At 38.2% G+C, this 13,077-nt stretch overlaps 1 protein-coding gene across 1 annotated transcript in view; it reads left to right on the top strand.

The window, feature by feature from the left end:
• Positions 1–242: 242 nt before the first annotated feature.
• Positions 243–13,077, top strand: part of LOC107594824 (protein GREB1-like) — a 15,709-nt gene continuing 2,874 nt past the window's right edge. The window contains exons 1-22 of the mRNA XM_016285035.1: positions 243–358; positions 505–636; positions 1,360–1,482; positions 2,301–2,423; positions 2,722–2,907; positions 4,164–4,514; positions 5,267–5,395; positions 5,480–5,581; positions 5,678–5,875; positions 6,726–6,906; positions 6,994–7,177; positions 7,328–7,464; positions 7,729–8,077; positions 8,260–8,375; positions 9,189–9,385; positions 10,310–10,767; positions 10,849–10,951; positions 11,560–11,715; positions 11,829–11,968; positions 12,119–12,280; positions 12,487–12,691; positions 12,780–12,942. Of these exons, the coding sequence (XP_016140521.1) occupies positions 244–358; positions 505–636; positions 1,360–1,482; positions 2,301–2,423; positions 2,722–2,907; positions 4,164–4,514; positions 5,267–5,395; positions 5,480–5,581; positions 5,678–5,875; positions 6,726–6,906; positions 6,994–7,177; positions 7,328–7,464; positions 7,729–8,077; positions 8,260–8,375; positions 9,189–9,385; positions 10,310–10,767; positions 10,849–10,951; positions 11,560–11,715; positions 11,829–11,968; positions 12,119–12,280; positions 12,487–12,691; positions 12,780–12,942 (4,010 nt within the window). The 5' untranslated portion in view covers position 243. The remainder of the gene's footprint in view (positions 359–504; positions 637–1,359; positions 1,483–2,300; positions 2,424–2,721; positions 2,908–4,163; positions 4,515–5,266; positions 5,396–5,479; positions 5,582–5,677; positions 5,876–6,725; positions 6,907–6,993; positions 7,178–7,327; positions 7,465–7,728; positions 8,078–8,259; positions 8,376–9,188; positions 9,386–10,309; positions 10,768–10,848; positions 10,952–11,559; positions 11,716–11,828; positions 11,969–12,118; positions 12,281–12,486; positions 12,692–12,779; positions 12,943–13,077) is intronic.

Here is a 13,077-nt window from a genome sequence, read left to right as displayed (position 1 = left end):
AAGTTGCATATGTTGATGTTGGGTTTCTGGTGGTTTCTAGGACATTCCTAGGTGATTGCTAAGGCGTTTTGGGTGGGATCTTCACTGGCCCCCAAGTGTGATATTCTTCAATGTCAGTCTATGGGTTTTATAAGCTGTTTTTTAATTTGCCAGGCAAAAATTGCAGACTGTTCAGTGTTTATGCTAAGGATTGTTTTACTGTGGTTAATGGATTTTTTTCTCATGTTATGTGCAGACAGCCGAATGAGACCTGCAGTATGTAATGCAGCTGCTGGACCAGAGGAACAATCAGGACATGGACCTACTGACCTGCTTCCCAATTCAGGGCACACAGCCTTGAACACAGTTAACCATGCAGGTAGGAAACACGCTCTGTGTTAAGATAGTACAGGTTTGCAAAGACGTTAACCATCTATCTTTTTGCTAAATTCATATTTACTGATATTTACTTTTCCAAGTATAGAATTTATTTTGCATTTAAACTGCTATGTCCCTATCTCACAGATCTAAACACCCATCTCCATTTATCTGAGAGTTCCCCTCTCTTAACCAATGGCAGTCATGATCCTGGACCCCAGCAGCCTCCGGCACAGCCTGGAATTGTGGCCAATGGTCCTGGAAGGCCCACAGGAATAGGTAATCCTGCCCTCCAGTAGTCACTATTCACTCAGTGTTTATATTTCAAGCATAGATCAGAGAAAAAGGAAACCTCAATTTTACAGGGGCGATCCCTAAACTAATCCCCCCTCTAGACTTCACACCTCCAGTGAAAGAGAGCAGCCCTTTTGAAATGTTTAAATGCTTTCAAAAGAGGCAGCTGTATTGTCTAGGCCCTTTCCTCCTCCTCTTTTGTTGTTGGTGTCTGTCATTATTCAGCATTTGGGGCTGTAAAAGATCATTCTCTTTTCTTTCAGCACTCTCTGACTATCACCTCCATAAAGTGATGCTTTAAAGTCTCTTCCCTTCTCTCTCCTGCTCTCTGTCTGCATTGTAAAATGTGAGACTTCCTTCCTGATGCTTTGGTTTTCATTAGGATTTAACACATTGCCACTTCTATTCTGGTCCTCTTTACATATAAAGGGACATATGCGCTTGCGTTTACAGTTTGGTTAATGTATAACTTAATAATCACACCCTATGACACCAAAACCCACCTTTAAATTAAATTTACATTCTGTTGTTTTTAGATTAACAATTACACAAGAAAAAAGGAAAGTTTGGCAGGGTAAACTTTGAGCTTGGCGCAGAAGGTTTTAAAAAAAACTTGACGCTACAATGTTATATAACAGAATAGATGGATAGATGTTCTCTGCAACTTTTCTGTTAATTCTATTTTGACCAGTTGTGCTGCTTTTCAAGGCTCCATGGCAAATTCTGGTCCTCCCAAAAAGAGGCACAAGGGATGGTCCCCAGAATCCTCTGCTCCTACAGAAGTCACCCCAAGACCTGCTCCCAACAGCACGACCAATGCCACTAAATCAGGTAAAGGGGGTGTAGGATGATTATTTCCTAAAGTAGTGCCCTATGAGAATATTACAAGATCAGTGAGCAGCAGTATTTGGGTTTCATTCAGGCACAATATTTCTGCTTCTACATTTTCAACACTGTAAGATCTTATATAGTTTTTTGTGAAATTAGCAATTAGCACTGATATAGGTATGATCTAATAGATAACATTATGCAGCATTGGGAGGCCTTATGGCTAGGAGGCTTAAGGCTAGAGAAGAAAACAATTATATTTATAACTGGTTATAACTCAAAACCCCAGGGCTATCTACACCCCTGTGTCTGAGTGCCAAAAATGTGATGTGATCTGACTGCAGCTCACACTCTTCCAAAGAGGCCTATAATTATAGATGTGTTTGCTTTTCATCAAACCTGAACAGAGTGTTCTTCTGATTTTCTCTGGAGAGCACGGAGCAAATGCTCAAAAAAAGCAACATTATTAAAAAAATAATGAGTGACTCATCTGGACTTATAATAGCAAGAAGGTTTCAAGTATTACCTAAGACAGTCGTTCCCAATCTTTTGTCCTTGAAGCCTTACATATAAAAAAAGTCCTATAATACTTATTAATTTGACCTCAAAGCATATAAGTTCCCACGCCCCCTTGCAAACTCTGAACCAAGGCAGGTTGGGAACCAGTGACTTAAGAGATTTAGTATTGTGATTGCTTTTGGGGACGTGTGTGTGTGTGTGTGTGTGTGTGCACACACACTCAGACTACAAAAGTCAAGTGAGTGCTGAAAATGATGTGCACTATTATATCAGCTATCAAGTGTAGATGTGTTTGTCCTCAGTGGACAGCGGGGCATCTGGGTGTTTGTCTATGGGGTCCTCGCCGCACCATACCTCTGGGGAGTCTGTCACAGTGCCTGATCACCTGCTCCAGACTTGTGGGCTACAACCGGTCATTTTTAAAGGTAAAATCTCAACATTGTTTTGTTCTTGCTATATTTTTTCTGACCCTGTTTACAATAATGCTTCAGTTTCTGTTCTGAATATTTACAAAATGAACTTACAAAATAAAATTAGCTGTATGAATGTTTATAGAAACACAAAAATGTAGGAGCATCCTGGGCACATTTAAACTATTTGTGCTTTTTTTTCCGTGGTTTGTGTCTGTTTTGTCTACAGTGAAACCGAGATAGCGGTTCCCACCACTTTATCTTGGGCCAGCTGTCAGTTAGACCGTGTTTGTGTGTGTGTTTTTGTCTGTAGGGCACGGGACACTCCCACATTTGTGTGGGAACCTCGGGGACGTGCTGGTGAGTGGCCTGCTGCAGAAATGCTATCGCAGTTCCCAGAACCTCCTTCGAGTCTATGAGCAGTATGGCACCGCTCCCATTCAGCCCATCTCCACTGAGATGCTGATCCTGCTGACTGTCTACTATCTAGTGCAGCTTGGTAAGAACAAAAGTATTTCATGCACCTTCCACACAGTCTGTTGTTGCCCAACAGTCGACCTCCATTATGACGAGTCCCTTCCAAAAATATGAAGGCAGCTATATTTCCATGTATAGATCCATGTATAGAAGATGAATTTGTACTTTTTGAGCAAAATATAAAGCACAATATCAGAAAGATGTTGTTTCCTAAATTAAATGATTGGCCTTTTGTATCGCCGCAGTGCATTTAAACAAAAGCACTTGATTAAAATATTATCTACAATATATTAACTATGTAAACTTTGCTTTATGCACATTAATTTTTATATTGCTTGCATCAGTGTTAAATATTAGATGGGAAAAAAATAATTCATTTTAAGTCAGTTGCCAAGGCAACAAGTTTTTTTTTAGCTCAATAGAAAAAAAATACTCACAATTACTAAAACTAAACTACAAAAAAAAAAAAATGAAAATATACAAATAAAAGCTAATTCAATATGAATAAATACTATAATATTATATCAATAATACTAAAATAACACTGGTTTACGGATAAATACTACAGCGTTTCCTAAATTAAATGATTGGCCTTTTGTATCGCCGCAGTGCATTTAAACAAAAGCACTTGATTAAAATATTATCTACAATATATTAACTATGTAAACTTTGCTTTATGCACATTAATTTTTATATTGCTTGCATCAGTGTTAAATATTAGATGGGAAAAAAATAATTCATTTTAAGTCAGTTGCCAAGGCAACAAGTTTTTTTTTAGCTCAATAGAAAAAAAATACTCACAATTATTAAAACTAAACTACAAAAAAAAACAAAATGAAAATATACAAATAAAAGCTAATTCAATATGAATAAATACTATAATATTATATCAATAATACTAAAATAACACTGGTTTACGGATAAATACTACAGTAATCACAATAATAAAATAATTGTGATTTAATCTCATGATTTTTTTTAGAAAGAATATCAAAGCAGTAAAAATATTTAAATTCAGTAAATGTGTGAAACATTATCACATTAAACATATTTAATACTGAAGTTTAACACTTTAACTGTGACACTTAAAAAAACTGCATGATTAATATAAATAAATAAACGGATACATTTACGGCCCTCTGAGAGTCCTTGGACTAAGACTATATTTAAAATATAATATTTGATTATCTTGGAACCTTAATTTCTTATTTTACATTATATACTGTAAAATGACACCAGTTAATTATTGGTGTGCATTTGCCTATCATCTTACAACAGCACCTGACCAGGCTCCTCTGATGGAAGACTTGGAGCAGATCTTCATGCGTTCCTGGCGTGAATCACACCTGACGGAGATCCGGCAGTATCAACAGACGCATGCACAGTTTCCACCTCCTCTCCCCTGCCTCGCACAGCCCCTTACTCCCTCTCAGCTCCCCTGGCTGGCCAAACTGGCCACCAGCTCATGCGGGGAAGGAGTTCTAGTGCTGGACACAGCGCCCTCTCTTGCTGAAGCACTGGAGGACACCTTCCACAGACTAGTAGATGGCAAGTTGAGGCAGACCAATTATGTGGTGATCATCTGCATGAACAGGAGCCAGGAAATAGAGTCATGTGTGGTGGTGACAGGTATGTGGGTTACAAATGTACATCTACTATTAATAATGTTTTTTTTAGACTGTAGATGCATGATATATCATTTTGGCTGTCAGCCATTAGAAAGTTGTTACATTATCAGTATTGATATTAGATATTTATTTGTGCATGATCTTTTCAGGTAGTTTACATTTAGATTACCTTTGCCATAATCTAATGCTCACTTGAAGAAGTTTATCTTTCAAAAACACTAATAATTTAATAACACTGTGCAATGCAATCTTTTGTAAATATGAATAAATATAATAATAGTAAATAAATAATAAAGTAACACTGGCCTATGGTTAAAATCTGCAGCTGTAAACGTAATAAAACTGTGATTAATCTCAAGATTTTTTTTTTAGAAAGAATAACGAAGCAGTAATAATATTTACATTTGGTATCACTTTAACTTTGACAATTCTAAAAAAAAAAATACATAATTCAATTTACACCCCCTTGAGGCCCCCTGAGATCTCAAATCTCAAAATAAATATTCATTTTTCATACTGTACATTATAATGTGGTCTAAACTCACAGCATTTTTATTATTTATTATTTATTATTATTATTATTATTTATTTTCACAAAATAGTATAGATTTATGATTTTCAGTCTTGACATAAAACATTGGTTTATCTGTATTGGCCATAAATGTACTAACCATATGCAATAAGCATGTAGATCTGAAATGGAATTAAATTGAAATTGGATTAAAATTTTACAATATCCACGTTTTCACACAGGGAAGCACCAGACTCGTGCTCTAGCTGAGAGTCTTCTCTCTCCCAGTGATTGTGTGAGAGAGATTGTACATGAATTGTCTTCTGGAGTGGCAGCAGAGTTGGGATCCTATTTCAGTTCTCTGGGTCCAGGTAAGACTGCTGGTTTGATACATGGATCTCACTTCTGTGGTTTCCGCATACAGTGTTTAAGTGCATTTCTATACCACTTATCAGATGGAGATGTGGAGGCCTTGCTGGAGAAAGCCAGTCCTGAGAATGCTGCCCAGTATTCTAGCATAGAACCATCAGGAGACAATCCTAAAGCCAAGTGTGCTGGTGAGACTGCCTTGTGCGTGAAAGTATCCAAGTACAAAGTTAATGAGATATATACATTGAGCATAAGGCATTTTAACACTTTGTATTTTTCAACAGAATACTCCATAGAGTGGCACGAAATTCGGCCCATACAGCTTGCCGTGGCTCGGAAGCTGCTCTCGCACGTTTGCGCCATCGCTGATTCCAGCACACAGAACCTGGACCTCGGTTCCTTCGACAAGGTTGAGTTCTTAATCTGCGTTCCACCCTCTGAGGTCACTTTTCATCAAGTCGTCCTTCACTTGTGGAACTCAGGTAGAGTATTGCCACTCAATACCCATGAGTTTCTACTACACCCTTACAAAAGAGATGTATACTTTAAGTTAATTTTATCACGTAAACTTAAATAAAGTTTAAGTAAACTAAAAACTATTTCAGTAAGTCTTTGAACTAAATTAGCCCTCATAGTTTATAAAAGTGTACTTTAATTGTAACAACAGTAAACATTGAGTACACAATTAATCTATATCTAAGTTTTATATACTGTTACTGTTAGTTTACTAGTTATTCACTTCTAGCCCACTTTTTAGTTTATTAAAGTACACTTTTAAATATACTACTACCAGTAAACTACTAGTTTAAACGTTTTTATACTGCAGTTATAATTGTTTTGTTTAAATGAAATTAACATCATACTTGTAGTTTACTATTTATATACTATTTTTCTTTGCATTTTAAGTATAAGCCAATTATACGTAGTTGCACTTTTCTTGTACTTAATTGTCCCAAAAGTATCCTGAAAGAATATCAAAAGTTTAAGTTAGGACAAATATGCTTAAACTTTACTGTTACATGAAATATATACAGTACATACTTTATATAACAGTATAAGCCAAGTATACTTAAGTATAATTTTAAGTATATCTCTGATAAGTATTGAAGCCTACTCTGTCATCAATCTACTTTTAGTTTAACACACTTGAATAAACTTCTTTTTTGTAAGGGCACCGATACAGGGAGAGCTTTAAAAACGACCTGTTTTGACATATTTCCCTTTAAAACAGGAAGTCAAATGTCTTGTACTTTTTTAAATCCCATTGAGCAATTATATTATATTATATTATATATTGCAGATAGATCTCACTTCCTGCTGTTGTTTTTCCAGGGGTGTTACGGGAGTTAGGACTGGACCAGAACTGCTTGTCGCTGAAGGAGGCTGAGCAGTATGTGGTAAAGCTGAATCCGAGTGCAGTGGGAAAAATCAACAGCCTCATTCAGAAATCCAAGACGAACCCCTACACGCTCTTCATACTAGTGCATGATCATGCACACTGGGATATCAACAGGTACGTGACCTCCCATGATTCTCCTTTAAGCCTGGTCTTTGCTTGGCTGTTGGTGCAACCATCTGTATATCTTTATTCTTATGCCAGTGGGCAGTGCAGTGGAGGAGACTCCAGCTTAGGACTAGTGGACGGTCTGCTGAACTGCAGACAGATTCGGGATGCTCCCAACATCCTGACGCTCCATGTGACTTCGTTCCCCTTCACCTTGCAGACTCAGTACACACGCATCAGCCCTTACAATGAAATCCACTGGCCCTCTGCATTTAACAATGTAAGAATACCACATACTATCTATTTAAACCAGTAAGTTAAGCTCCTGGAAACTGTAACTTTGATATAGCTCATAGCGGTTGACCACGACCACAGAACTTCTTAATTCCTAATGAGTTTACATTTTGTCTCTCTGTTTTTGCCCACCTAGGATGTAGATCTTTATCATGAGAAGACAAAGTACTTTGGTGTATCTGAGCTGCTGGAGACGACCCGCTCTGGAAGTGGCCTTCCTCTGCTACGATATGATAGTTCATTTGAGAGCATGGCTGCTGCTCTGGAAGAGAGGTTTGTTTTTGGTGTTATTTTTTAATATTGCAACTGTTAATTAATGTATATTTTATATAGCTTCTTGAGCAGCAAATCGGCATATTAGCATGATTTCTGAAGGATCCACTGAAGACTGAGTAATGGCTGCTAAAAATTCAGCTTTGCCATAAATTACATTTTAAAATATATTAAAACAGTTTTCCTTTAACAGTAATACTATTTACAGTATTACTGTTTTTGCTGCTCATACTCCCACTGACAAATTTCCTTGCGTCTCCTCAGGTTCCCAAAACTACACAGTGCAGTGATTCGCACCCATGTGCTGATCCAGCATTACTCTCTGGCCCTGATGGCAACAGCGGGCGGCCAGGCTTTACAGGCTCTGCAGAAGCACATCTCAGTGGAGACGCTGGAGATGGTGCAGTGCCTCCTCAACACATCCCAGCGGTGTCCCAGCCGTCACGGTCACATGCTGCTCCTGAGGATCCCCTCAGCAGCTCTCGCTGCCTTCGCTCACCAGCGCCTCTGCCATGTCCGCAACAGACTCGGCCTTCACAAGCAGTTTGAGGTCATCCTGGGGGATCCATGCTCTGCTCTCATTGTAGGAAAACACTTCTTGGACCAACTAAGGGTATTTACTATTAATCCTTTATATATATTATGGGTATTTATTATTTTTCTTTTATATATATATATATATATATATATATATATATATATATATATATTACATTTTGTGTAATTTATTCTTGTGTACATATTCTTCTTTATATGCCGAAATCATATATCCTTTTGCTTTTTATATGTCTCCAGGTATGGCTGAAGATCTTGGACCCAGACTGGGCTCCTCGGACATATCTAGAGCTGGAGGCTTTACCCTGTATCCTCATCTTAACCGGCATGGATCCACTTGGAGAGTCTTTACCCAGGTAAAACACTCACAGGAAGTTTTTTTTAACTTGACTAAGCTTGATGCAGAATGCTTATTTTAAATTTTAGATAACATTACAGGCATCCAGCTGTTAAATATATCATTTTTTTTATTGCATTTCATATAATAAAAACTACCTACCTTAAGAGTAGTTTCTTAAAAATATTTAATTAATTTTTACATAGATTAGCAAGCTTTAGAAGGCCATTTCAATTGTGTTTGATTGTCCAAATAAAGTTTTTTTGAAATTGTACAGGTCAGCAAGACCTCAGAAAAATAATTACCTGTGGCAAGTTACCTGAGTCCCTTTTCAAAATAGTTTGTGCTGTCCCTTTTTATTTATTTTATTTTATTTACTGGCACAGGTTATTTGACAGTTTTATTATATTCAAAATGTCAAGCAGGTTTTTTTTAGCCTAAATTTTAATATCACTGTTAACCTATGCATATCTACATGTAAAAGTCATAGAAATTAATACAACTTTAAATGTTTTTATATAATATAATATTATATATTATAAATGTCTGTATAATATAAAATGTTGCTCCTATGCAGAGCAATACTGTAGACTCTACAGTGTAGAGTAAAACATGTTTGCAAGCTTTAGTAGTTCAATTTGGGAGCATCTGTTATGTTCAATGGATCATTCAAAACGATTCATCATTATTCATTAATTCAGTAATCACAAATGACTAGAGAAGGAAAAGTCATGGAAATGACAAGAGTCTTGGGACTAGATCTTAAAATAATAGCTTTACTTTACTTTCATGGTTTATACTTAAGCTTACCGTGTTGTTCCTCTGTCCTCAGATCTCTGAAGTACTGTGATCTGCGTGTTATCAGCTGCTGGTCTCTGCAGCGCACCACTCTCGAGCAGGAGCTGGGATTGGCCGCGTACCTAATGAAGACAAAACAAGTTGGCCAGCACGCACGCTGCGACCTGTCTGAGAGTGACCCTGAAAAACTCCGCAGCACTGACAACGAGGAGGAGGAGGTTGTAGTGGATGGTCAGTATTGCAAAGCCAGAAAAAATGAAGTATTTACTAAACTGAGCATAAACCATTTTGTTTTAAATGTATAGGAAATGGTGAGGGTATATGTAAACACTAAATTAGATGGTTACATGGTCAAGGTACACCACAACTGGCCCAATCCTTCAGATAGTCAGAGAGTAAGAATGTCAAGCTATTAGTCAGCTCAGCCTCATGCCATCTGTGTTTTAACACAGTCTACAACACAGCTTTTGGGAGGAAGAGGATTCTCTCCCGAGACTCCAGCGTCTCCTCATTATCCTCCAACACCTCATGTAAGGAAGCAAGAGGAAATGGAGTTTAATTAAGTTCAATGACTGCATGTTCACATAGGTAGAACTGTTTCTTCCTTCAGGGACATTTCCAAAAATCCGAACCACAATGAATCAACAAATATCCAAATCTATAGTTGATTTAAAATTAAAGGATGACTTTGCCGATATGCAACCAGTTTTGTATTGTTTCAATGCCTGTAGTATATGTAAAAGTACAATGTGTAATCTTTCTCCATGTTACCTGCACCCAGATGAGCATGTTTATTTGTCAGCAAAAGTTGTCCTTTAATTGTAACACTTTGGGTTGTTAGTTAAAATCATGCCTAACAAAAGTGCTTGTAATTCTTTGAGCAAATGTTTGTAAGTTGCCATATCATTCTTTCAGTTTCGAAACTTTTTTTTCTGATTATAACTGATATACTGATCAAATAAACTGATAACCTGAGTGGAATGCTTAATTTTGCTTTAATACTAATAAAGCATGGGAAATGGGTCTGATTTGGAACTTGGGACAGTGAAGTGGGGCTTTGCTTTCGGAAAGATTCTTGAAACTGGTGAATTCAAAGGTTTGAAATACTTACATACTTCTCTCGCACTGACCGTACCTCTTTCTGGTGGTCTGTAGTAAACAACGATCTCCTTAGACTGGGTAACCAGGCCTCCCCAGCTGGCTCTCAGCACCCCCATTCTGACTGGGCTCCTTTGGATCCAGAGAAGCAGTCCAAATCCACCTCATCCGGCTCTTCGTCCACACGGGCCTCTCCTCTACGGCAGAGCTGCTCCTGGGCACGCAATCTCAGCCGCCCACCTGTGGTGCTGCTCCCTAAGGCCGTCTACGACCTCATCACCACAGTGGATTCCAGTGGCCTACCCAAGTCGACTTCCTTCCTCCCACACTCTTCGGTAGAGTGGGTCAGCTCCTTTAGACCTCTCCTCAGCAAAATGATGACCTGCACCGAGCAGTCGCTGTACTATCGCCAGTGGACAGTCCCCAAACCCCACCACATGGACAGCAGTAACCGAGCTGAAGGACGCACGGATAACTTCCACCCTCGAAAGCTGCTGTTAAGTGGGCCACCACAGGTAAACGAGCATCTGGAACACTGAATGCCACTCTCAGTATTTGGCTGGTGGGTTAAAATGGAATTTGTTGTGTGTGTCCAGGTGGGAAAGACTGGGGCGTATCTGCAGTTTCTGGGTATTCTCTCTCGCATGCTGATCAGACTGATGGAGGTGGACATCTACGATGAGGAGGACATCAACTGCAGTAAGTATTATACCACAAAGGTAGAAATATGATGTCATATGGTAACACTTCTCACAACTAACTAGTTTCTAATTAGCATGCATATTACTAGCATACTGACTGTTTATTAGTACTTATAAAGCACATATTAATGCTTAATCTTCTGTTGGTCACACGTCTTCACGTGAGATAGATTCACAGGTCAGAATTCACCAAACTTGAACTTTGAAATTCAGAGAAATTTACACAAGCTTGCGTTTCCTGTCTTGCACATTTGCATATGTAGTAATGGAAACTAATGGAGCAAAAAGTGTTGAGTGCCCTGTCCTTTAGGGATGGAACTTCACATGGAATCACATTTTTCATTTGGGAATCAATTTGATTACACTGTTGCACTGTATGATTTTTATTGACTAAAAAGAACCAACTCGTAAGAGTCATTTGTTCAGGATTCAGAGTAGACTGGTTGCACTGCTATGTTTTTACTTCACTAAAAAGAACAGACTCGTAAGATTAATTTGTTCTGGAATCATGTTACATTAGTGCTGCTGTTCATTTTTGCTTCAAGTCTTAAATCTGTCTCGGTGTCCTATAGGTATCAGTGAAATTATGAATATTTTTTTCTCCAGATTGCGAGAAAGATTTGGTGCAATATCATCAGCCCATTGCATTGTGGCCCAATACAGACACTGTGCGAGGGATGCCCTTTGATTACACCATCCATGACCCTAAATACGAGGACATTAGCACTGTCTACTCACCAGACTTCACTCCAAATTCAAATGGTGAGACCATCAAGACAATCATATTTGGTTTAGTTGAGCCCTACTATAGTAGTTCTGGTCATTTTAATAGGTTAGTGTTGTTGAAATTGTTCGTTTTGTCTTTACTGCTTTAGATGGAAACTCTAGGAGGCAGGAAGATGTGTATCTACGCAGACGAACAGCACGGATAAAACTCTCTAAATATGCAGCTTACAACACATACCATCATTGTGAGCAGTGTCATCAGTATATGGGTTTCAATCTGCAGTATCAGGTGAGCCCTAATACGGTTTATTACACAGCTCTCTTGAATACCTGAATCTGATTGGTCAATGGTAGCATTAAGATTCTAATCCATAGAATAATCTATAATTTGTGTATTTTGGTCTGACTGTATTTTGGGATGTTGATTATCTGTTTGCAGCTGTACGAGTCCACCCTGCATGCCGTCACTTTCTCTCACCTTCTACTGGGAGAGGAAATCCAGCTCTACTTCATCATTCCCAAATCCAAAGAACATCACTTCTCCTTCAGCCAATCAGGAGGCCAGTTGGAGAGCATGAGATTGCCTCTTTCTTCCGATTGGGTACTGACCAGCAGTCAACTAGTAGAGGCCAAATGTGCCATGATTCCATGATGAAAATTACATGTTCACTTAATAGTTTCAAAATGCAAACTAGCAAACGTCTCCTAAAAGGGTTTAGTTAACTAAGCTTGACTAGTTCCAGACTATTTAGTGACTAATATATAATAAAAAATAACAACAATTAAAGCTAGATTTGATGTTTGCAGAATCCTGATGCTATCAAAAGTCCAATATTCACGCCCACCACCGGTCGCCATGAGCACGGCTTGTTTAATCTGTTTCATGCCATGGAAGGAGCCGCCCACCTGCATATTCTAGTGATTAAAGAGTACGAGATGGCCGTCTACAAGAAATACTGGCCCAACCATATAATGCTTGTCCTACCCACTATCTTCAATGGAGCTGGAATAGGTAACCATCAGTAGATTATCATACTGTCTAATTGATGTTGATGTCAGTGAGGTCTTTAATAAAGTTGCCTTTTCTCCGACATTCTCAGGAGCAGCTCATTTTCTGATTAAAGAGCTGTCTTATCGTAACCTGGAGCTAGAGCGGAGCCGGAGAGTGGAGCATGGCAGGCGGCCACAAGATGTCTGGCCCTTCATCATCCTTGCAGATGATTCTTGTGTAATGTGGAACAGTGTTGATGTTGATCCAAAAAGGTGCTTAATTTTGTGTTTTCATTTATTTACACTTTGGTTTTAAATTTTTCATGTATTCATTTTATTATTTTTATTTTATTTTTGGTAGCTAAAAAATACTTTTTGTGAGTATTATATATATATATATATACAGTA

Source organism: Sinocyclocheilus grahami, unplaced genomic scaffold, assembly GCF_001515645.1.
Source record: "Sinocyclocheilus grahami isolate Dianchi unplaced genomic scaffold, SAMN03320097.WGS_v1.1 scaffold191.1, whole genome shotgun sequence".
Taxonomy (NCBI): Eukaryota; Metazoa; Chordata; class Actinopteri; order Cypriniformes; family Cyprinidae; genus Sinocyclocheilus; species Sinocyclocheilus grahami.
This window is presented reverse-complemented; position numbering and strand designations above follow the sequence as displayed.